Source organism: Ctenopharyngodon idella, chromosome 21 (genome assembly GCF_019924925.1).
Source record: "Ctenopharyngodon idella isolate HZGC_01 chromosome 21, HZGC01, whole genome shotgun sequence".
NCBI classification, from domain to species: domain Eukaryota; kingdom Metazoa; phylum Chordata; class Actinopteri; order Cypriniformes; family Xenocyprididae; genus Ctenopharyngodon; species Ctenopharyngodon idella.
This window is the reverse complement of record NC_067240.1, coordinates 7,666,114-7,690,287: the sequence shown is the minus strand read 5'-3', so window position 1 is coordinate 7,690,287 and position 24,174 is coordinate 7,666,114. Positions and strand designations below refer to the sequence as shown.

The following is a 24,174-nucleotide window of genomic DNA, read 5'->3' as shown; positions in this document are numbered from 1 at the left end:
TTGATTTTTGGGTGATCTTGACATCTACATGAGCTTCACCTGCATCAAGAAGCACCCTCGCATTACAATTTATACATGATTTTGAAGCAAAAACCAAAATAAATTGCTCATGGAATGCGAGCTTAAAGAGCCTGTTTTTGTACTCATAATGGTGAAAACTAAAAAAATAAAAACAAAATGATAACGCACATCTGGCTGCTAAAAAATGCAGCACTTTTATTCATGATGGGCGATATGACCTACCCAATAACCTATCTGCCCACAGGGACATCTCTTTCAGATGTGATTCTTATTATTTATCCCATCTCAGAGGAAAGTGCTTGATATAATTGGAACAGTACCAACAGTAACATGCTCGTGTTTCTCTGGACTGTCTCATACCAAGTAAAAGCCTATTACAACTGAAGACTGCTGTCTATTTGACACCTTTAAAGAGTCAAATGAGGGTCTCTGGCTGCATCTCAACCTCTCAACCTAAATGCATTGGTGTGATGGGAACTGACCCAAAGTAAAAAGAAAAATAAATAAATAAATGGCACACACAATTTTTAAGGCGAATGTCACCAAACCTGTCATGTTTCACTACAAAATCAAAAGACAAAGAAAAAACTTATTTTTGTAAAATAAAAGTCTATGTATCATTAAGATCATTATTGCAGTGAGACTGAGATACCTTTTGTTACAAAATTCACTAAATAGTAAAAGAGGAGAACTTGCATATAATTCTCATGAAAATAATCCAAAAGCAAACAAAACAAACAAACAACTTAATGGTCTTAAAATGGGCTTGATTTTTTTATATATAATACACAAATTAATTTCTTAGGATTTTGGGGTGGAATGTGACCTTTTTTCATGACATTCACTCCACTGATAATTAAAGGTCAAAATTCACTATCAAAAAGTATGAGGTTAGACATTTGGCCCTATACATTTGAGCCAAAAGTTTCAACTGGAGTAAAATTTTAATTTGTGTGATGTCAGTAAAGTTCCTACATCGCACCGTTCTTCCTCATATTCCTGCGTGCCTCTAAAGAGGAAGCCAGTATTGCTTGTTTGAGCAAGTTGTCCAATACCATATGAGGTATTTGAACAGACATACAGGTTTCCTCTGGTGCCATTCAAACAGTTTCTAATGGCCCAAAAGATGTGCCACAAGAATTTGCAGATCTATTGCACAACTATCAGGTACACTACGGTTCAAAAGTTTGGAGTCAGTAAGATTTATTCGCATTTTCTAAAAAGAAGTCTTAAAGAATAATGCTTACCAAGGCTGCATTATTTGATCTGAAATGCAGTAAAACAGTAATATTGTGAAACATTATTACAATTTAACCCTTATGTGCTGTTCTTTTAAGATGTACACTCAGGATTTATTTGAAATAGAGATCTTTCTAACATTATAAAAATCATAACTGTCACTTTTGATCAATTTTATGCATCCTGCTGAACAAAAGTATCAATTCCTTTAAATAAAAATCTTACTGACCCCAAACTTTTCATCCTTGTGCTAGTGTACCTCCATTTGTTCCCCAATAGATTTCAGAATAAATCTCATATTAATCCGTTAACCTCAGCAGGGTGTTAATTTTCTCAATTTCTTTATTACAGATGGAAACCGACAGTGTATCTTTACAGATCTTTAAATATGTTTATATTAACATCTGTGATTCAGTGTGCCTGTGCAGTATTTGCATGTCAATTGTATGGAAATGTGGCGGCATCATTTAAATTTTGCAGCCAAAGTTGCCAATTTCTTTCGCCAAATGTGTTAATTCCAGTGCAAAAGCCAACTGGGCAAAAGTTTGCTGCAGTTTTTTTCCGTGAACTTACATAACTGTGATTAGTTCTGTTAAAGCAGCTCCTAATCATAGAGCAAAGAAACACAATCTCAAAAAAAGGACAAATGAAGAAAGATAAAGTGTTTTCGCCTGTCAAACATATAAACAACGTATGAACAAACAAACAGCAGAGACAGAATATAGAGAGGGCACTTCTGTGGGGTTTCTGTTCAGCCATGGGTTGTATTTATGAGTGTTCAGGTTTCAATTTTCGAAAGCCTGCGTCCAGCAGCGGAAGATGGCAGCGTAATAGCTTCGAGTGTCACTCCGAATCCGTATTCTGTCAAACCTGGTGTCGATGGGGCTCCGCTCAGTTCTGTTTCTCCAGTACCGCCCAGTCTAGCCTGTCACCATGGCAACAGAGACACTAGCCAATGCCGATTCTCGGAGGAGGGTTTGGGCTCCTCCCACTCATCACCATTCTAAGATCACTTAACAGACATACAGCTGAAGAGGGATGAATGCACAGTTGGGCGGTGCCATCAATCCCTACATCAAGAGGTATATCTTTATTAGGATACAAAATCAGTTGTCCTGTCTTAGAGATAAGAGAATCACATCCTTCCATAGCCAGGACCCCTCAGAGGGCCAGGGGAGGGGTGGCTCCAGGTGGACAGACTCTCGAAGCTCAGCTCGCAGTCGCTCGGGCCATCAGATCCTCCAGCGCCTTGTCCTGGTCATTATTGTGCACGAGCAGTACCTCTTTAATAGTGTCCCTCTCAAAGCCCATTTCCCCAAACCGGGACATCAGCTGCAGAAACTCAAGAGCCTATGGGACAGAATGTTGCATAAATATAAAAATGCAAAACTGAAAAGGAAATAAAAATGTCATAATTTACACACAACTTCATTTCGTTTCAAATATGTATGACTTTTTATTCCATTACCATAAAAGGACATGTAATAAACAATGTCCAGAATGGGCACTGAGCTCCAAAAAAAAAAAAAAAAAAAATACAGGAAGCATAAAAGTAGCCGATATATTCCAGGCCTTCTACACCATGAAATAGCTTTGTGTGAATAAAAAAAAAAAAATTAAAATTAGATACATTTAATGCCATATCTGAACTGAATTTTTAATATTTTACTACTATTCGAATCTGATTTGATCAAAAATACAGTTACTATTGTGAAAATTACAACTGTTTTCTATTTGAATATAATTTAAAATGTAATGTATTCCTGTGGTGCAAAGCTGAATTTTCAGCATCATTACTCCAGTCTTCAGTGTCACATGATCCTTCAGAAATCATTCTAATATGCTGATTTGGTTGAAACATTTCTTATCAAAGCTGAAAGTTGTGCTGCTTAATATTTTTGTGCAAACCAGGATGGATTTTTTCAGGATTCTTTGATGAATAAATAGTTAAAAAGAACAACATTTATTTGAAATATAATAATAATAATAATCTTACTGATCCCAAACTTTTGAACGGCAGTTTAAGAAAAAAAAAAGTTTCAAATGAACCTTCAAGCAAATGATAACAAAATTTATTTTTATTTACCTCACAGACTCTTAAATGACTCTTTGTTATTGCAAAGTATAATTCTTTTTACATTCCTTATAGGATCAGTGTTTTCAAGCACATGTAAACAAGTATACATGGAAATGTACATTTAAATTAGACAGCAGATTGTAATTCAGTCTTTGTGTGTATTTGTGGCTGTCATAATTCACCAACCTTTTCCTCTGAACCCTGGTACATCTCCAAGCACTCCTCCACAGCAGTCGCATCAAAACCTCGATCGCACAGTCGACTGTGAGTAAACAGGTAATCCAGCACCTACGAATGAGAGAAATGGCATAACAATTAAGTAATTAAGTCTCATTTAATCGTTTACATAAACAACACTATCACAGAGACTGGTAGTAAGGATAATCAAGACTAAAAAGTGACCTGTTCCACATTCTGTCCTTGTCTTTGCATGGCTTTGAGAACACCCTCGTAAGAATAACCCATGCCCACAATTGTCTCCACACACTGTCGTTCACTGGGAGAAAGGCCGAGAAGGATCGTGGCAGCAGGTGGATGGTTAATAGCTGTGACGGTGTTTGACTGCAAAAACGTTTAGAAAGAAAATAATTTTAACTATTTTCAGCCTAGGCTTATTGGAAAAATGTGCCTCTAACTATATTGTGGCAAAACTCCAAATTGTACCTATGCATAAAATTCACTGCAGTTTCCAGCTGAAATGACCAACAGTGGCAGTAAAACACCAACAACCTTTACTGGTTAAGAAAGATTTAACATACTACATTATGACTTTATGATTTATTGTGAATGATCTGTGAACTAATACATTTTGATGTTTACATCACATAACCAGCTCCATATGTATGGCTTTTCTGACATAGTTTGATTCAAGTGAAACAAGTCATGATAAAAAGATCAAAGCAAGCTAAAACAGCATGGGTGCTTCAGCAAATCCTTTGATATCTCACATTTGCTTTTATTAACACTATCAGCTAAGTTTAAGGTAGGGTTTAATGTAGGTTAGGGGTGTAATTGTACATGTATTCATCCCGAACCGTACGGTATGGATGTCACGGTTTGGCTCATGCAGTTAGAAGATGAATACAGTCAGCCACAGGCGATCCATACTACAAACCAAAAACGGGGCGCGCAGTAATGCAACACTGTTTGCTAACCGCCACAACAGGGAAAAACACAGAAGAACAGACGAATTTGTTTACGTGTAATCTCTCAACTAGTGTTTCAACTGCAGAAAGACATCAATAAAACAGCCTGAGAATAATCTCACATAACATTACATTTACCTCAGGCAAGTCATTTAGTGTCCACAGCATGTTAGTTCACTAGAGAAATGAACTCTAGAGGGGAGCATTTCACTAAATATATGCACTATATTAGCTTATATATTCATTATATTTACTTTACCTGTTAGTAATGTCTTAATTATTTAATATATGTTTAAATAAATTTGTAATGAAAACAAGTTATGACAGTAACGGTGTAAATGATTATATTTAAAAAATGAATTAGAGTAATAATTTTATAATTAGATTTAGAAGTAAATTCATAACCTGCCTTATGTGCAATTTACAAGTTGTTGTTTTTTTTTTTTTTTGAGTGTTGATTATTATATCTAAAAATAAATAGCAACTTCATTTAATAGTTTGGGCTCTGTTGTTAATTGTAACCTTTAATATTATAGTAATGTGCAAGAAAGGGCTCCCTATATATAGTTTACAGCATTAGCTGATATAATTTTTTTTATCCTTGAGAAAATGTTAGAGAGAGATTCAATTTGTTTAATAACCCACTGTTTAATAAAAAAAGAAGCATTTTTATGTTTAGTTTTCTCCCCCCTGCTGTACCGAACCTGTGCCAAACCATGACTTCAATTTCGAGATACGTACCGAACCGTCATGTTGGTTACACCGCTTAGCTTAGGTGCTACGCTATTTTCAAATGCAATTAAGCGCCACTCACTGGACATTTCATTTTCAAACTGTTTCGATATGGACAACAAGCAATGTAATAAAACGTTGCCAGTGTCATGTTTTTTCCTTCAAGATTCATTTTACTTGAAAGTATTGTGTAACATGCAAGAAGCTACATAACATCACAAGCATGTTTTTCCAAGGAGCCTGGGTTGACTATTTTACATGCTAACAATCAACACTGAAATGCATGTTTTCAGCCATGTAAGGATACCTGCTTCGGAGTCCCATTCTGAGCATAGACAGGCTGCTCTTGGGGGAGTGTCGTGTTGGTATTCGATGCTGTTCTCTGCAGGGATGGTGGCGTGCCGTTGGACAGACTGCGTGGTGGGTAAGCGCTGAGAGGAGGTTCTGAGGGGGAGTCTCCTGGGTCTGAAAGCTTGGGGAAAGTCAGTGAGCGAATATTACATGGGCGGTCAGCATCAATCTGTCCTCGAGGGGTCCCCACAACCCCGCCTCGGTCTAAGTCCAGCAGTCCAACCAGCCCATTGGGTTTATGGAACATTCCTGTTTTGGCCTGAAGAGGAGGCGTAGTACTTGGAGAAGCGGGGCGATTTTCTGCTGGAGGAAGCTGAGGAGGCGAAACGGATGACTGCGGTTGGCTCTGCAGGATATTACGCAACTCCTCTTTGTCGTCCAGTGTCTTAAGCTCAAGTTTGTCAAAAGGGTCCTCCTCTCTCTCAAAATCAGCTAAGTTCAGACTCTGCGGGGCCGGGTTGCTAGGTTCTGGTCGCGTCGGTCCAAAAGAGGGGGCTGGGAGAGGTGTAAGGATTGCGTTGTGCCATAGGCCAGCTAAAACCGGGTTTAATGCTGGTGGGACATTGTCCTGCTCATCAGAGGGGCGGGCTTTCTTCCCCCCAACCAATCCGACATCTACATCCTGAGCAGCAGCCTGCCTTTCATTTTCAGAAGCCACCCGGGCGACCTCCGCTGCTCGAGCCTCGGCAGCTCGTGCTTTGGCAAGCTCCTCCCCCCACTGAACGCTCCGTCGCTCTAGACTGAAGTCATACTGGAGTAAAAGCAAAGAATTAATTATTTCTGACAAAAACACTTTTATGATGGAAAGTTAAAGGGAAAATCAGACTTACTTGCAGATCCAAGAGTTTGGAATTAAAGTCGGATAAAGAGAAGCCAATGGGAAGACCCACTTTTGAGGGACAGCGGAATTTCTCATTGAGCTTGAAGGGAACATCATCAAGGTAGCTGACAGGTCCTTGAAACATCAAGTGAAGCAACAGAAGAACAAGGAAACCAAATTATTTTAAAATTAATCATTTACTTGTGCTGTATTTTTAATTTTTTGTCTTTAAAAAAAAAACAACTAAACAATCATGACAGCTGATTGGTTGACTCACCATTGTTGTGGATATCTGATCCAGACTTCCTCGCAGCCATTTAGAGTAACTAATGAAATAAACAAACAACATAAATTCACACAAACTGTGGACAGTTACCTATTTTCACTTCCTTGTTCTTTGACTTTCTCTGCAGAAGTTAGCATTTTGACATTAAAATTACAATATACACACACACACAAAATATCATAAGCAAGGTTTGAGATAATCTTTGGGTTATACAAAATTAGCTGAGAAGTAAAAGAAAGACAGAATTACAATTCTATTGTTTACGATAACAACAGAATTTCTTGGTTGTGAGTGATTATGCCAACACAACACCAAAGAGATTTAAGACACTAATGAAATATGCTATTTAAATTCAACTTTAATAGCTGTAGTAATCTAACTATTGATCTTAAATACAAAGAATTACACAAACAAAATTGAAAAACTATTTCATAACCATTGGAAAACATATCAGCAATCAGTTTGACCTATATTATACAATACTGTTCAAAGGTTTGGGGCTGGTAAAATATTACTTGTTTTTTGAGTCTCAAGGGTTGTATTTCAGGGTTTATTTGATGAAAAATACAGTAAATGCAGCAATATCGTGAAGTATTATTACAATTTAAAATGTAATTTATTTCTGTGGTGGCAAAACTGTTGTTGTTGAATGCTGAAAACAGATGTGATAACATTTTTTTTCAGGATTCTTTAATGAATAGAAAGTTCAAAACAACTAAATTAATTTGAAATAGAAATCTTTTGTAACAAATATCTTTACTGGCACTTATCTTTACTTTTAAACAATTCAATGTGTCCTGACTGAATAAAAGAAAAAGTATTAATTTAATTTAAATTAAAAAACCAAAAACGTACTGATCCCAAACTTTTGAACAGTAGAATATTTACCATTATTTCTATTTAATCAGGTATCAGCTCTAATATCATGTCTACAATAAATTACATAATTTAGTGGGTCTATAAAGAACAATACACAACAACACATTTAAAACACTTTCGCAGATAATGTATTCTGTATATTGTTTGAATAAATTACTCTTTACATTACATTTATTCTTAAGTGTTAACTGCATAGCATTTAAACCTTAACAGTTAACCATTAACAAAAAATGAATAAATAATAGTAATAATGTATATTATGGAATATAATGTTTTCATTGTTGTCTAATGATTTGATAATGTCAAAAAGAAAAAGAAAAAAAAGGCTGCATATTGATAATTGGATACTTTCAAACACTGTTGAAAAAATACATAGTAAGATCAGTAGAAAACACAGCATAGTCCAACAGCATTAAGTTACAAGCATCACTTGGATTTTTCTTGTGAAACTGTAAACACATAAGCTTCTACATTTACAGTAAGTTTACAAACTAAAGCATCAATAGACTGAGCACAAGTGACAATCTACTTTATGATAACCAGGGAACTATAGGCCAAAACTGTATCACATGCTGACATACAGGCTGATAAAACCGGTTCTGATGTCATTTCACCACCCATAATATCTTACATAAAAAGCATAACAGCTGATCAGGGGGAAAACATAACCAGTATGTTAACTATACACAGCCAACAGATTTGTTGCGTAATAATAAAGACAATGAAAAATGCATAAAGACAGCTAGCGCGATGAGTCCCATACCAGTTCAAATTTAACAATAAATCTTTAGATATACTGATGAGAGAGTCTGGCGAAGTTGGCTTCTATTGAAACTGGATGATGAGATGACACATATTTCTTCCTGGCTTTTTACCAAGCTACTACGATTTTCTCTTTTCGATCTGTCATATCAAATAACGAAAATATTTATGACCTAAAAACCAAAGATCTGGTACTTAAGAACTAGAGAGGCACAGAAATGAATGTAGACATCTGGTTCAAAACAACTGTCTAGTTTTGCTTCAGTTAAGGTTAGTGAAGCGACCTAACAGGGCCCGACTTCCTCTGCCACCGCCCCTCAAACTGCCCCTGCGTTTCCCACCAATGTCCTTACCAATATCTGCTCTGTCTTGAGTCTCCGAATAGGTCTCTCACTTGTTCTCGGACATACAAACTCCGGTCGATGCTCTCAAATGAGGAGATTTACTGAAAACGGAGTATATTTCCTGCTTCATCGCGGAACGCCATCTTGGTTTGACCGCCTCTTTCGGTTCCTGTGACGACATGCGTTGCCACTGAATGATGACAGATTCGACCAATCAGCGAGGAGCAGCGGAGGAGCGTCATCTGTGTCAGGCATTGCACATGGGTTCAGCACGGGTTTCAGTCCGTCACCGTTGAAAATGAATGTTTTGATCTATTTTAGTTTGGTGGATATTGTTGGTTAGTGAACTGTAATAACCATTAAGTAAAAGAGAGATAAGAATCTGTGTTTGTCCATACACTTTCAAAAAGTAGACCAGATTTTCTATCTATCTATCTATCTATCTATCTATCTATCTATCTATCTATCTATCTATCCTCCCTCCATCAGGCTACACATTCAAGTCTGATTTATTTAAAAATTAAACATTATGCAAAGTTGTTTATTTTTACATAATAAGGATGTTATAAAGGCCAACATAGTTTCTTCTGTTGAACTAAATAGGAGATATTTTGAAGATTTTGAAGAATGTTGGTAACCAGACAGTTGATGGTAGCCATTGACTTACATAGGGAAAAAAATACCATGGAAGTCAATGGCTACCATCAACTATCTGGTTACCAACATTTTCCAAAATATCTTCTTTTGTGTTTAACAGAAGAAAAAATATAAGGGTGAGTAAAAGATGACAGAATTTTCATTTTTGGGTGAACTATCCCTTTAAGGCTTTTCCTAAGGGAATTTTATACTTACTAAAATGTAATTACTCTTCTTACTTGGCTAGTTAACCCCTTCAATCAATCAATCAATCAATAAATAAATAAATAAATACTGTCATCATTTACTCACCCTCAAGTTGTTCCAAACCTGTATGAATTTCTTTATCCTGCTGAACACAAAAGAAGATATTTTGAATATGGGTAACCAAACAGTTGATATGCCCCATTGACTTCCATAGTATAGAAAAAAAATACTATGGAAGTCAATGGTGCCCCTTTAATTGTTTGGTTTACAAACATTTTTCAAAATATCTTCTTTTGTGTTCAGCAGAAGAAAGAAATTGATACACACACGGAATGGGTACTACCTATGTAATAATACATAACATATGTTGTGTACATATGTAATACATAACTCTATGGACTGTTCTATGGGCACTTCAAAATAATAACAAAATGTATTTACAGTTGCGTGTCTTGCGTCATGACGCACACACGTACAGACGTGTTCAGGCACGCGCTATGATAACCGGAAGCATCAATAGAAGCGATTGAGAAACGGCGAAAGAGATCATCACCTGTCGATTTCGTTCATATATATCTCTCCTGTGCTCTCTTTAATCTCCATATCCCACTTCCATAACACCCGTACCATTACTTTAATTTGCTGTCGAGTCGGTCTGGACGGATAAAGCAGAGTTGGCAGTGTAATTCTGTGCGCAAACGGGTGGTTTTGAAGGTGCGTTGAAGCCTCGCAACAGAACAAATGTAAACAAGCAGCTGATCAGCTGTGCGGCCGAAGACGCGCAACAAAACGGCGTGATGACAGCGACCTGCAGGGTTTGACAAACATATTCCGCGTCATATAAAGCCAAATTAGGGATTTATTTGCATGCTGTAGAGTTTTTAGACGTTATTGCAGTACACGAGGACAACTCCCAACCCATCGCCTTCACCTCCATTGCGGGCAGCAGCAGATACAGAACAAACGGCTGATTTATTTTTTTACTGTTTATAGGGGTGATAAATTGATTGATTTGTCTTTATTTCTACTTGAAGACTGGATAACTTCACGTCTAACAGGAAAAGCAACAGGACTCGAGAAATAATAAAGGAAAATTGCCTTCTGGGCCCCAAGGTATAAATAAATATCAGCAACGTTTTAAAATTTACATGAAGCTGGAAGTTTAAGGAACTCCAACATCACATTTCCTGGCGAGCAGCGCAGGTAATAAACAGTCTATAAACATGTTTTTATTTATCAAAATAGTTTTTGCATACTAATCTATCATAAATTTGTAAAGAAGTGTTTTTATGTATTAGTTTTTTTATTTCATTTTGCAATTATATATATATATATATATATATATATATATATATATATATATATATATATATATATATATATATAATTCGTTTTAGTAGTAATACCTCTGTTAATACCACTATGCATAAATAATGAGTTGAAGATATTTCAAACAAAACAAAAAAAATCCAGAAATTATAACGGAATTGTCAAAAAACTATGAAATAATATATTATTCTGGGGAAGAAAAAAAAACTAAACCCATTTTCCTTAAATCCACAGTAAGGCTGAAGGATCGGGACTGACATGGCACACCAGCAGATGCCGAGCTCACAGAAGGCTCTGATGCTGGAGCTGAAATCCCTGCAGGAGGAGCCAGTGGAAGGTTTCCGCATCACTCTGGTGGAGGAGTCGACCTCTACAACTGGGAGGTGGCCATCTTTGGCCCTCCAAACACACTTTATGAGGGGGGCTACTTCAAGGTAAGCCTGAAAAATATTCTTGAATGCTTACCATCGAACCAGGGTGTTTCGAGTCAGATCAACAATCACAGTTTTTATATTTATAATTTTATATTTCATTTTATAGTATACCTCACTAGTATACCCCATGTTTCACATTCTCTAGTTCTTCTCTCCCCAGTAGTGCGTTCCTTATACTCTAGATCTCTATTTATAGCCTTGACAGATATTAATGACATCTCAATATTAGAGCTAAAAAGAGAAGGACAGTGTGTTTCAACCTTATTCCCCATAGTTATTTATTCTCAGAGGCATGTTATCAACTGCAATAGTCCGTACTTTCACAGTGACGCATCATCAACTTTACCACAACAGAATTCCTCAGCAGTTATATTATTATATCATAACAGTGTTTTGGTATATGAGTTTATGGTAGCAATTCAGTTTGACTGATTCATATAGTTTTAATTAAATGTCTTTTTATGTTAAAATACTTTATTCTATGTTTGTTTGTAGATCGATTCCCTCATGAGTTTTGATCACCTATTTGTCTGAATAGTAAAACATTTATTAGTTTAATGTGGTGCATTTATATGTGGTTTTATCTGGGTGATATATGTGATGCAGCATGTTTGGAGGAAGATTAAAGTATCTTTGTGAGCACAGGCTTGGGTTCCACCCATCAGACAAAGTATTTGCTATCAGGCTTCAGCATGATTTTGCATGGATATAAATTTTGCATCTTTGGAGAATAGCACTTCTAATTTGTTATACATCAAATGTAGTTTCTTTTACTTTGTATGTATGCAAAGTTTCCTGTAAAAAAAACGTTTTTCTAGCTTCAAAGAGCTGTATCGTTTGTTCCCATTTATTCCTAATGATCACTAATGAAGTTAGATTACATCAGGTTGTTCCTTTCTAAGACTCAGTTCTTTGACTGAGACACAGATCTTCATTCACACCGCCACAGTCACGCTGCACTTGAGCACCAGCCAGTTCATCTAGTCTGACACATAATCAGCAGTCAGCAACAGTGGCGAGTAGCAGGATTTCCACATGCAGAGAAGATACAGCCTTAGAAGCAGCACCGCACTCATGTTCAAAGCAATAGTTCACTCAGAAATGGCAATTCTCTCATTATCTGGAGGTTTCAATCATCAAAAAAGATACAGAAGCAGTATAAAAGTACCATATAAGTAGTCCATATGACTTATGGAGTATATTCCAAGTCCTTGAAGTCATACGTTAGCTTTTTGTGAGGAACAGATTAAAATTTAAAGTTGTTTTCACTGTTATTCACTGCAAATTGCAAACTGTGACAAACCTGTCATACCTCTTAGGGGTGTAACAATATATCGTGTCACAATATATCGCAATACAAAAATGCAACAATATCGTATCGTGGATAGTGACAATATGTGTTGTGTATAGTTCACCAAAAATGAAAATTACTGTGTGAGGGGAAAAAATTCAAGTTTACAGAGTTTTAGTGTCAGTTCTACATTAAACTACTATATATAATGTTGAATATAATGTATAATAATGCAATGGGGGAATATTTGTCGTATGTTACCAGTAAAAAGTGGCCTACATTATTTTAAATATATCTAGCCAATGACAGGGTGGAAACATATTCATCTAAAATAAATCTGTTTCAGCATTAGAATCATGAATATTTTTATTCTGGTGTCACCATTGTCCTGTGCATTGGGTTACCAGCACCAAGTCCAAGCCTATTCATTTCCACTCCCAATCTAATACCAGATTTAGCTTTTTAATAACAGTACATTTTTTGTTATCCTTTTACCATATGTCTTGGAGTATTGCAATAATATTGTATCTTGAGTTCAGTATCGTGATATCTATCGAATCGTGACATAAGGGTATCGTTACACCCCTAATAGCTCTACTTGGTGTGTTTGTGATCAATTTCTGAATGAACGAATCAAAAATTTTCAGTGAATCAGAATCAATTCGATCTTCGAGCAATGCCAAGAGTGCCATCCTCAAAACAAGTTCAAACAGACAAACACCTTTTATAAAGACATTACAGACCTCTGATTAGCTAGCTGTACATACGCGGATCTGCATCTTTATGCAGAGCTACCTTGCAGCTTGAGCTATGATGCACCTTTTCTTACTTTTTTACTAATAGGCCTATATATGATGAAATATAGCCTATTTAAGATCTATATGTGTAAAATTTCATCTTAACATGTTTATAAGGCCATTAAGGGTATGTAATTTTTACATACGAGCGGTTTCAGTTGTTCCTACATTTTTTCGTAATTTAGAATACATTTTAGAATGCAAGTTACTGATGAATCTTAGTTTGTTCGTGGAGATTTCGTACGCATGCTTAGTGAATGAGACCCATTGTTTATTGTGTCTGAAAGCTAGTGCACTGTTCAAAATGTCTCCTTTCGTGTTGCATGTGAGAAAGAAAGTCATGTGGGTAAATAATGTAGAATTTTCAATTTTGGCTTAACTAGTCGTTTAAAACAGTACTCATAGCCGTATAACCTTTAACTGCTCTCACAATGATTGCAGTTGTTATAACTAAACTCAATGTCACAATCACTTTCAAAATCACTATTGTTATAATAACCACAATAAATCACAACACTCAGCAGCACAAAATAGTACACTGGACTGAAGAGAGTGCAGCATTTAACACAGCACTGCTCTGTTTAGTTGAACTGCACTATCGTCTCAAGCTCCCTTTTGGCACCATATCAGAAACTTGATGAGTACATGATGTTGAGATTCATGACGATTATATTTATACCAACCCTTTTAGTCTAATGTGCCCTTACCATTTAGGGACTGATTTATAACGGCTCATTTACTAGCTGTAATACGGCTCATATATGAGCTAATAATGCTCCTTGTTTCACTCTGTTTTTTTTCCTCAGGCCCATATAAAATTTCCTATTGACTACCCCTACTCTCCTCCGACTTTCCGATTCCTCACCAAGATGTGGCATCCGAACATCTATGAGGTGAAAATGCTTGTGTGTGTGTCTGTTTAATACATGTTTACTGGACCACCAAACAGATTACAACAGCTTAAAATGTACTTTAGTAATCATATGGTAACAATGCTGCAATTGTTGCTTAATATACATCTCTCAACCCCAGAATGGCGATGTTTGTATTTCCATCCTCCATCCTCCTGTGGATGACCCCCAGAGCGGAGAGCTGCCCTCGGAGCGATGGAACCCCACACAGAATGTCAGGTATTAGAGTGAAAATACCCACAATTACACTCAAATCACCCTGAATGACTATGGCTATGTATAAACACTACTGTTCAATAGTTGGTATCAGTAAGGTTTTTTTTATTTTTAAGAAATACTTTTATTCAGCAAGGGTACATTAAAGGGATAGTTTACCCAAAAATGAAACTTTTTCATCATTTACTCACCCTCAAGTTGTTCCACACCTGTATGAATTTCTTTCTTCTGCTGAATACAAAAGAAGATATTTTTTTGAAGAATGTCGGTAACCAAACAGATGATGGCCCGCATTGACTTCCATAGTAATTTTTTTTTCCGATACTATTAAAGTCAATGGGGTCCATCAACTGTTTAGTTACCCATATTCTTCAAAATATCTTCTTTTGTGTTCAGCAGAAGAAAGAAATTCATACAGGTTTGGAACAACTTGAGGGTGAGTAAATGATGACAGAAATTTCATTTTTGGGTGAACTATCCCTATAAATTGATCAAGAGCGACAGTTAAGATTTTTATAATGTTACAAACAAGTCAAATAAATGCTGTTCTCTTGTACTTTTCACTAGAGAATCCTGAAAAAAATGTATAACACTAAAATATTAAGCAGCACGACTGTTTTCAACATTGATAATAATAAGAAATGTTTTTTGGGCACTAAATCAGCATATTAGAATGATTTCTGAAGGATCATGTGACACTGAAGACTGGAGTAATGATGCTGAAAATTCAGCTTTGCCATAACAGGAATAAAATACATTTTAAAATTTTAAAAAAGTTATTTTAAATAGTAATATTTCACAATATTACTGTTTTTACTGTATTTTTGATCAAATAAATGCAGCCTTGATGAGCATAAGAGACTTCTTTCAAAACATTAAAAATTGTTACCTACCCCAAACTTATGGTAGTGTGTGTGTGTGTGTTTGCAGAACAATCCTGTTGAGTGTGATCTCACTGCTGAATGAACCCAATACCTTTTCTCCTGCAAACGTGGATGCCTCAGTCATGTTTCGCAAGTGGAGGGACAGCAAAGGAAAGGACAAGGAATACGCCGAGATAATAAGGTACCATTACTTTATCATTTAAATGACTCATACTCAGCTTTTTCCATCTAATTATTTTAAGTTTAAAGGTCAGTCTGCAACTTTTTTTCCTACTCTTGACTTTTTAATACAAATGAGATTTTGTTGGACCATATTTACAGAATTTCACAGAGATGTTTTCTTTTGCATTTCAATTTGCTTCACCGCACAATGTATAAAGTGTATGGAGTACAGATGGAGTTAAATGATTAATATATTACTAGTGATGCTTGCTAAAGTTTTTAAACTCTAAGTATTAAACTTCAGTGTATAACTTTTTTTCTGCACTGTCTGTGCTACAAAAATGAATAATATTTCATAAAATGTGTGGCTTGTTGTATCAGACTTATAGTTGTTGTCTATTGAACCATAAAACGTGTGAAAAAAATCCGTAGACTTACTTTAAAGTAGGGGAACTAAGCCATATCTAGAGATTTGAATATCATAGAGACATGCGAACTTTTGACTGTTTAAAGAAGCTGTGAAGCTTAATTGATTTGATAAGTGCAGTGATCAGAGATCTATCAACATGCTAACACACAAAAACTAACTAGCAACTGTAAAGCAATGCTCTAACAGCAACACCTTAACAGCATAGCAGTGCCCTGGCAGCCACCCAGCACACCATAGCAATTTGCACAATTTACATATTCTTTATGAAATGCCAAAATTGAATTATACCACTGAGGTTGGCTGAGACCTTGATTAAACTTTGGCTAAGGCCAAATTTTGGCCCAACACACTTCCATTGCACCATCCCACTGAAGTTCAGGACATACTGTCCTGAGTGTCTTTATTTCCCTTTTGGGCAAGTAAACATAAGCGAAAAATGTTGAACTTTTACCTTATTGACATTCTTTTCTAAGAAAACAGATCCCTCGGTAGAAAACTCAATGATTTGCTTGTTCTTTGGAAAAAGAAGTGAAATTATACACTAACATTTAAACATTTTTCATGTTTTGAAAGAAGCCTCTTACGTTTACCAAGGCTGTATTTATTTGATCAAAAATACAGTAAAAACAGTAATATTATTGCTTTGAAATATTATTGTTTTTAATTTTTATGTAATTTATTCCTGTGATGGCAAAGCTGAATTTTCAGCATCATTACTCCAGTCTTCAGTGTCACACGATCCTTCACAAATCATTCTAATATACGGATTTGATGCTTAAGAAACATTTCTTATTATTATCAATGTTGAAAACAGTTGTGCTGCCTAATATTTTTGTGAAAACTGTGATACTGTTTTTAGGATTCTTTGATTAATAGATGCTTCAAAAGAACAGCATTTATTTAAAAATATAAATCATTGATTATAAATGTAATCAATTTAATGCATCCTTGCTGAATAATTTCTTTAAAAAAAAATCTTACTGAGCAAATAATTTTGAATGGTAGTGTATATTTACACAGACAGCTGTTACAATAATCTAAATCAATTTGCTGACACTGTGTCGTTGCGTCGTGCACAGGAAGCAGGTGATGTCCACTAAGGCAGATGCAGAGCGAGATGGAGTAAAAGTACCAACTACGCTAGCTGAATACTGCATCCAGACCAAAGTGCCTTCCCACGACAGTAGCTCCGACTTGCTCTACGACGATTTATATGACGACGACATAGAAGAGGATGATGATGACGACGACGAGGCAGAGGCCGTTGGGATTGGCAGCGAAATGGCCGGGGACTGTTTTGGCGACGAAGACGACTCTGGCAACGAGGAGTCTTGACCTCCTTCTTTCCGTGACACTGACCTTCGCCCTCTCACTATTCTTTACCCCACCAGCCTCATGTTTCATATTGTCTTTTCTCTTTTCCTATGCTTAAAGCTTTCGTTTTTCACTCTGTTCCAAAAACCTCATAACTTCAGATCTCTGTCCTTACAGCACCTCCCAGTTTCTCAGTAAAGTTCATTATGGGGTCATAAACCAGTCATTTGTAGTTACATTTTACATCCCACCTTCTCCTGCCTCTTAACCTCAGGGCTTTTGGATATTCAGAGCTTGTCAGGCCACCTTAAATATGTTCATTTCAATTTTTTTAAGGGCTAATTCCTACAAAAATGGAAAAATATGTCATTATTTATTAGCCCACATGTTGTTCCAAAACCTGTAGGACTTTCTTACATCCGTGAAACAAAAAAGAGATTTTGAAGGATGTTTGAGCTGCTTTTTCTCATAGATTATAACCAAACAATCCCTGTGTAATATTACTTCCCTACTATATAGTATATGAAAGGAATATGATGTCTGAATTCACAGTATTGATAACAACAGTAAAGTATCCAGTTGACCTACAACCAAAGACTTTATATACAGAAAGACGGTCCACTCGTATTACAATAAATGGGAGAAAGTGCAACGCGCAATATGGCGGAATAAGTCCCGACTTCTAAATAAAAGAGCCAATCGACGATTGGTAAAGTCATCACGTCACTGCAGCTGCCGTTTGCTGTAGAAACAGTCAGTGTTCTGAGACGCACACTTAGGACTGCGTATGCACATTAGCTTGGTCCATCGTGAAAAATGCAGTTTTTTGTCATGATTCAAGTGTTTAGAAACAAAATTTATAAGACAGATGTTGTCAGATTTCATTGGTGATTTCATATATGAAATTTTAATCGTAGGCTTGGTGAACAGTTTTGGAGAATTTGATGTTTCCCCCATTCAAAGATATAGGAGCTGCACTTGCATGCCCAAAAGGCGCAAGGGTTGCCAGGTGTTAACAACAAAACCCACCCAATTGCTACTCAAAACTAGCACATTCGCATTTCAGGGGGGATCCCCCGGTAAAAAATGCTTTCCGGAGGGTAAAATCTGCATTTTTGGCAGGGTTCCTCTAGTAAAATTCGCATTCCATGGGCTAAATATCATGTCATTTGGGGACGCTTCAAACTGCGGACATGAAAAAACAACCCGCGGCAACAGTGTTAAAGTAGCCCAATTCCACAGTTGGCAACACTGGAGAGGTGTTTCAAAGACTGCCGCCGAGTGAAGTGAGTTGTCTTAAAGGGTCTTTGCCTACTACTTCCAGCGAGATTCTGAAATGCGCATCTGATGGATGCTTTACTATCCCATAAAGCCACGAGAGAGGAGTTGTGGCATTAGCTATGTTGCTTCACTGCCAATCACAAGTAACATCCCCATTGCGAAGTTCGTTCTTCATCAAATGTACTATGCGATTTCAGACGCGCTCCTAAAACGACACTAAAAGCAGCATAATAATATGACTAGTGAGCTATATTCTTAATATTTTATAGCCATACGTTGGCTTCAGAAGAGGAATAGGCCAAAACTTAAGTTGTTATTCATTCTAAAGTTTCATTTAAGCATTCATGTGCCAATTTTGCTCCTTTGATTCTTGCATGTTTCGTAACCGAATTCAGTGTGCCAGTTTGAATCAAAGGAAGCCACACAGGTTTGGAATGACATGAGGGTGAGTAAATAATGATACAATTTTAATTTTTTGAGGTAACTAACCCTTCAACCCACCCATGAGCTAGTTATGCCTGGTAAAATCACCAACAAATGAATGTTTTGTTCTTTTCCCAGATTTTCAAGTATGTACAGATTCTACAGAACTGTCTTTACAGTATAGGGCTTCACTGATTCCACTCTACAGTATGTATCTAATTTCCCACTTTTCCACAAAAAAAGGTAAGTATTCAAGGTTGGGAGAATGGAGCTTGAATAGACTGTTTCTTTCACATAAAATTTAAGTGTCATCATTTTGACCAGCCATCCACATCTGCAGGGTCACCTTCACAACTACTAACTACACACACTCTTTTATGCGCAGCTCGTACCCCCCAAATCATTTGAGCTTTTTGAGCCATTAAATCACAGTGTCAGATTATATGGCACATGAAGGTGCTTTCAAGTGCTCAGCAACACAAGCATAAAATACTTCCAGCATACCTTCATTCGCTGACCCAGAAACTATGTTGAGACTGTTTAAGTCACTAAGATGATGTCCAACGTTCGGCCCTGAATATTTGATCCACCAATTTTGGCTGATGGTAATCATACTGTTATGCTTTTAAGTATACACATACTCATCATAAGTGATCATGTATGAGTGTCCAAGCAGCTGTACCAAACCATTTCTATTTCTCCTTTTCCTCACTGATTTTGAAGATAATCTTGGGAGTTTTTAAGTTCGGGGTTTGAGATCAGTGACTGCTGAGGACATTTCGCTCATCAGCGTGAGCCCTCTCATCCCCGGTCTTATGCTTTTTTGCGTTGGCAACAGTGCCACGGTGGGGCGTAGCTTTCAAGAGCATGCTTGTGTGTTTTAATGTGTTTTCTATGATGTGTCAATCATCCAATGAGGCACACGAATCCCTAAGGTCTCATTAAAGGGGGTGGAAGCGCAGACGTTTATGCACATGGGGTCTCAGGTACACCTTTATTCCCGCAAACCAGCCAAGGACACGGATGCTGATTCCTGGTCCTACAAAACCCCTCCAAAAGGGAGTGAGGATCTTGAGGGAACCGTGCTCTCTTATTCTGCCGAGCATCAGGAACTCACTGAACTATCAAAAACAATCGTTCCCGACTCAATCGCTCTCTTGAACCTCTGGACTATGAGCCAAGGGGGCTCAAAAAGGACGTGAATCGATTAAAACGGACTGGATTTTTCACGTTCAACAAGAGACTCTCGGTGTATTTACACCCCTGTGCACAGCAAAACAACTAAGTTCATTTCAAAAAGTGTTGTGACGTTAGTCGACAGTGGATTTGTCTTGAAGGATTTTATTATTTGTGTGTCATGATTGTGTTTTAAATGTTTCATTAAGCATTTTTTTGTTTTTCAAATGCTAATTCTTTGACAGGATTTGTGGTCCTGATCAAAACAACCGAATTCATTATTTTCTCTAAGTTCAGTGCATTTCCTTTTTCTTGTAATGTTGTTAAAGGGAATATCATTCTAAAGATTCACGTGAAGAAGAATGGAAAAACAGTAAGAATGAATCTAAATCGATACCTGTTTCTATTCTAAACATAAGTATTTGAGTTTTGGGGTGGAGGGGCGGGGGGATGTCCAGTATGATAATTTTAAGACTGTGCTTGTATGATCACAATTCATTTTTGTTTGTGTGTATGTACAGGAGTTAATGCTCCTTAGCAATTAAACCATTAGACAACACATTCATAGGTGCTTTCAGTTCATGTGTCGCGATTGAAAAAACTATAAAAAAAAAAAAAAAAAAAACATTTTTGTTAATTTAAATAAAGCTGAAATGCAACTAACCTTAGCAACTAAGTTAAAGTTTAAGTGCTTGAAATGAAAATAAAACTTAAAAAAATAAATAATTTTATAATAAATAAATAAATAATTTTTATAAATAATAAAAATGACAAATAATTGAACTCAAAAATATAAAAATGAAAAACTAATTTGAAAAATTAATAAAAACTATAATATATAAATAATACTAAAACAGCACTGGTTCATGAGCAGTGGTTTTCATTTACTGGTTTCATTTTAGTTCATTTAGGACAATCTGTATGATGCAAGAGTTAGCAAAATAACTTGCATACAATTTATACATTTCTGATTCATTACTAGTCACTTAAACTGCAACTTCGAAAAAATGTACATTATGTGGAGAAGCTTTTGTGGAAACAAAAGTGACAATTAGATTGGATAATTAGGTGTATAAAAAGTGTCTAAGGACCACAGTGTCTTCCCAAGACTTGCCTTAAAGGGATAGTTCACCCAAAAATGAAAGATTTATCATCACTCACCCTCAAGTTGTTCCAAACCTGTATGAATTTCTTTCTTCAGTTGAACACAAAAGAAGATATTTTGAAAAATGTCGCTAAGCAAACAGTTAATGGACCCCATTGTATTTTTGACTATGGAAGTCAATAGGGTCCATCAACTGTTAGGTTATTCATACTCTTCAAAATATCTTCTTTTGTGTTCAGAAATTCATACAGGTTTGGAACAACTTGAGGGTGAGTAAATGATGACAAATCTTCCATTTTTGAGTGAACTATATACACAATTTAAGCTTTATGAAGCACAATGTTGATAAAAGAAATGTTGAATTGTATTTATGGCATCAAAATGCACTTACAAACATGCTAGACTTCCATTTTAAGTGTTTCAGTGCATTTTTTTTGTAGGGCAACTCAATTATTTTCTGTGGTAATTAACAGCTTGCCACAGATGGCGTCATTAGAGCTTAACTTGTATTGAACCCGGAACCTTCTTTAAAATGAATGGAGGCTTTGTTTTGTTTGTTGGTGGAGATTTAGTGGTTGTGAGTTTATCTTAACATTTTTAACAATGTGGAAGCAACTTCTTATGAGTTCAAATTAAATTCAGCTTAGCAAGTAGAGATGCAAAAAGGACGGAAGTAAAATGTCTCTTTACACATACATAATTTTCATTAAACCAATTTTATAAAGATGAATGCAAGTATTCAACTCTGTCAGTGTCTAAATGTCAAAACCAAGTGTAAATGTCACTGTTTGCACTGTGTTTCTAGATACCGCTGTGCTGCTGTAAGAGTGTCCTGTAAGTCCTGGTATTTTGCCAGCTTGCAGGCTTCCTCTAGTTTGGCCCAGCGGTAATCCTGGTGTTCTTCTGAGAGAATGACCTGTGTGTTTGGGTCACGGAGCTCTGCCAACCAGTAGAGGACTTCTTTGTCCTTTCCCCGGACCTGATAGCGCAACCTCTGCAGGAAGCCATCGACCGTACGCAGGTGATCTTTACCTAAACCCGCTTCTTCCTGTGTTTCTCTCAAGGCGGTGGTGAAGTCGTCCTCTCCAGGGTCAACATGACCTTATGGGGGGAGAACAATGTTATTCTTTCAGTAACAATTCTAAGAAATTGCAGATAGCCACATGTCTCTGCATGGTTCTACTGATGGGTGTGACATTAATTGTAAAAAGTTGTAGTTTTTTACATTTTATTTAAAATAGAAAAACGCAATACATTGTTAACTCATGTTTATTAGTGTTTAAGTTAAGCTCGAAAGGACTTAAACACCAGTACTTGTGGCAGCGGTTATGGTTTACTTTAATTCCTCTGCAAAATGTTACTTGAACTGTAAATTTGTGTAAAATCTTCATTTCAATTGAGTATACTTATAAGTGCAGGATTTTCTTCTGGTAATGCATTATGGACTCATTTTCTGTTAGTAGAAATAGACTTTATGTTGAAAATAATGTTCTTTTAAATTGACAGAAGTAAGTTAAAGCTAGTGGTTCCAAAAGGAATTGACAGTTCAGTGAGTTCAACACAGTAGAAAACAATCATGAGAAGCTGTGGGATGCACCTTTGGGTGGTGTCCAGTGGTGTTCCCCATAGGATGTCTGCAGCAGCAGGAACTCTATATTATCAGGGGGAAGGTGCTGGGCCAAACGTCGAAAAATTACAAATCCACATGCTCGCAATGCCATAACCTAGAAATACAACATTATAAGTCTATTATAGTTTTAACACAAAACAAGTTTCACTTTGTTTTCTTTAAAATAATACATAATTGAGATGTGACAATGTTTAAGAAGGCCCTATCATAGCTATTTTATCTTAGATATTGGATGTTTTTATTACTTATTTTTATTTAGTTTTAAGAATTAAAAATGTGTTGAAGCATATGCAACTGTTTATTACAGTTTTAACATATAGAGGTTTTACTGTGCTTCTTAAAGGAAACTATCATTTACCATGTGCAAAATACGTACCTAAATACTAACATATATGTGTATATATATACTTTGATTGTGAAAATCATTTTGAACATCTCTAGGCTGATCTTAGCAGGTCTGTTTGCTTGTTTTTCAAAGTCATCTTTATTAAAACTTTAACACGTTGCATTTCAATGGATAAAAATGAAAAAATTCCTTCAGAAAACAGTGAAACATGAAGTAGACAGTTTAGGCACAAGACTTTCAAACCACTTGGTTTAAGATGATTTTTCCCCCACAGGTAATATGACCTTCAATTCAAAGCGTTTTCAGTTATTTAAATACAAGCTGTGGGTTAGAAATTCTAAAGAAATTGGGCTCGCGTATGTGTAACATGCATGTACTTCCTAATCTAGACAAGACAGCAGGCTAACACAATTCATTAGCCGTGTTTAAGCTTTGGCTTGTTTTAACTAACGAAATAATTCCCACTTACGTCTAGCCGGAAATGACTGAATGTTCCTTTTTGTTTAAAACAGATGTGACATAACCTGGTTCATTAATAGGCGAATGGAAAAGAGCCTAATATGTAGGCTACTTTCTGTTTTGATGGCACAGCTGCGCAACCGCGGCGCAAAGATGATGTTCATGAGTACGCAGTGTGAGTCGCTCTATGATTGGCTCCCTCAGTGGTAATTTAAATAGCAATCTTGACATTTTATTGTCTGTTATGAAGAGAAAACACATAAAATGTGATTTGGATGGGGAAGGACGTATTATTTAAAAAATGTTTTAAAGAAATAATTGGTTTGAATAATATGATATGATGCTACTAATAGATAGTTGGGCAATCAAATGCAGCTTTTTAAAACTTCTTTTTGGTATCGTAGAACTCGAAGTGTATTAATCTGTCAGTTAATGGCGTGTCGTTCAGTTGTATACATTAAACAAAGATAATGTTAAACGCGTTGAG

The 24,174-nt window shown here is 36.3% G+C and overlaps 2 protein-coding genes and 1 pseudogene across 2 annotated transcripts; 1 reads left to right on the top strand and 2 right to left on the bottom strand.

The window, feature by feature from the left end:
• Window positions 1-1,584: 1,584 nt before the first annotated feature.
• On the bottom strand, window positions 1,585-8,847 carry LOC127503573 (ubiquitin-associated protein 1). Its single transcript, XM_051877549.1, has 7 exons — window positions 8,666-8,847; window positions 6,663-6,711; window positions 6,396-6,520; window positions 5,522-6,316; window positions 3,740-3,898; window positions 3,524-3,625; window positions 1,585-2,610 (listed from the first exon to the last, which is right to left on the bottom strand). The coding sequence occupies exons 2-7, from the start codon at window positions 6,700-6,702 to the stop codon at window positions 2,470-2,472; spliced, it is 1,362 nt and encodes a 453-aa protein (XP_051733509.1). The 5' UTR covers window positions 6,703-6,711; window positions 8,666-8,847; the 3' UTR covers window positions 1,585-2,469.
• A 1,151-nt stretch (window positions 8,848-9,998) lies between these two features.
• LOC127503575 (ubiquitin-conjugating enzyme E2 R2-like) lies at window positions 9,999-20,706 on the top strand (annotated as a pseudogene).
• Window positions 20,707-21,010: 304 nt separating this feature from the next.
• Window positions 21,011-23,863, bottom strand: nudt2 (nudix (nucleoside diphosphate linked moiety X)-type motif 2). The gene is made up of 3 exons (XM_051877552.1): window positions 23,698-23,863; window positions 22,850-22,976; window positions 21,011-22,353 (listed from the first exon to the last, which is right to left on the bottom strand). Exons 2-3 carry the CDS (start codon window positions 22,971-22,973, stop codon window positions 22,034-22,036), a joined length of 444 nt encoding a protein of 147 aa, XP_051733512.1. The 5' UTR covers window positions 22,974-22,976; window positions 23,698-23,863; the 3' UTR covers window positions 21,011-22,033.
• Window positions 23,864-24,174: the final 311 nt, after the last annotated feature.

What these genes read in the sequence shown, in the direction of transcription:
- LOC127503573 (XM_051877549.1), bottom strand. Translation starts at nt 6,702, where the DNA reads ATGGCTGCGAGGAAGTCTGGATCAGATATCCACAACAATG. An exon ending in AGAATGGGACTCCGAAGCAG is followed by an intron (nt 3,899 to 5,521) that starts GTATCCTTACAT and finishes ACGTTTTTGCAG; the next exon opens with TCAAACACCGTCACAGCTAT. An exon ending in AAGGACAGAATGTGGAACAG is followed by an intron (nt 3,626 to 3,739) that starts GTCACTTTTTAG and finishes TCTCATTCGTAG; the next exon opens with GTGCTGGATTACCTGTTTAC.
- nudt2 (XM_051877552.1), bottom strand. Translation starts at nt 22,973, where the DNA reads ATGGCATTGCGAGCATGTGGATTTGTAATTTTTCGACGTTTGGCCCAG. An exon ending in CCACTGGACACCACCCAAAG is followed by an intron (nt 22,354 to 22,849) that starts GTGCATCCCACA and finishes TCCCCCCATAAG; the next exon opens with GTCATGTTGACCCTGGAGAG.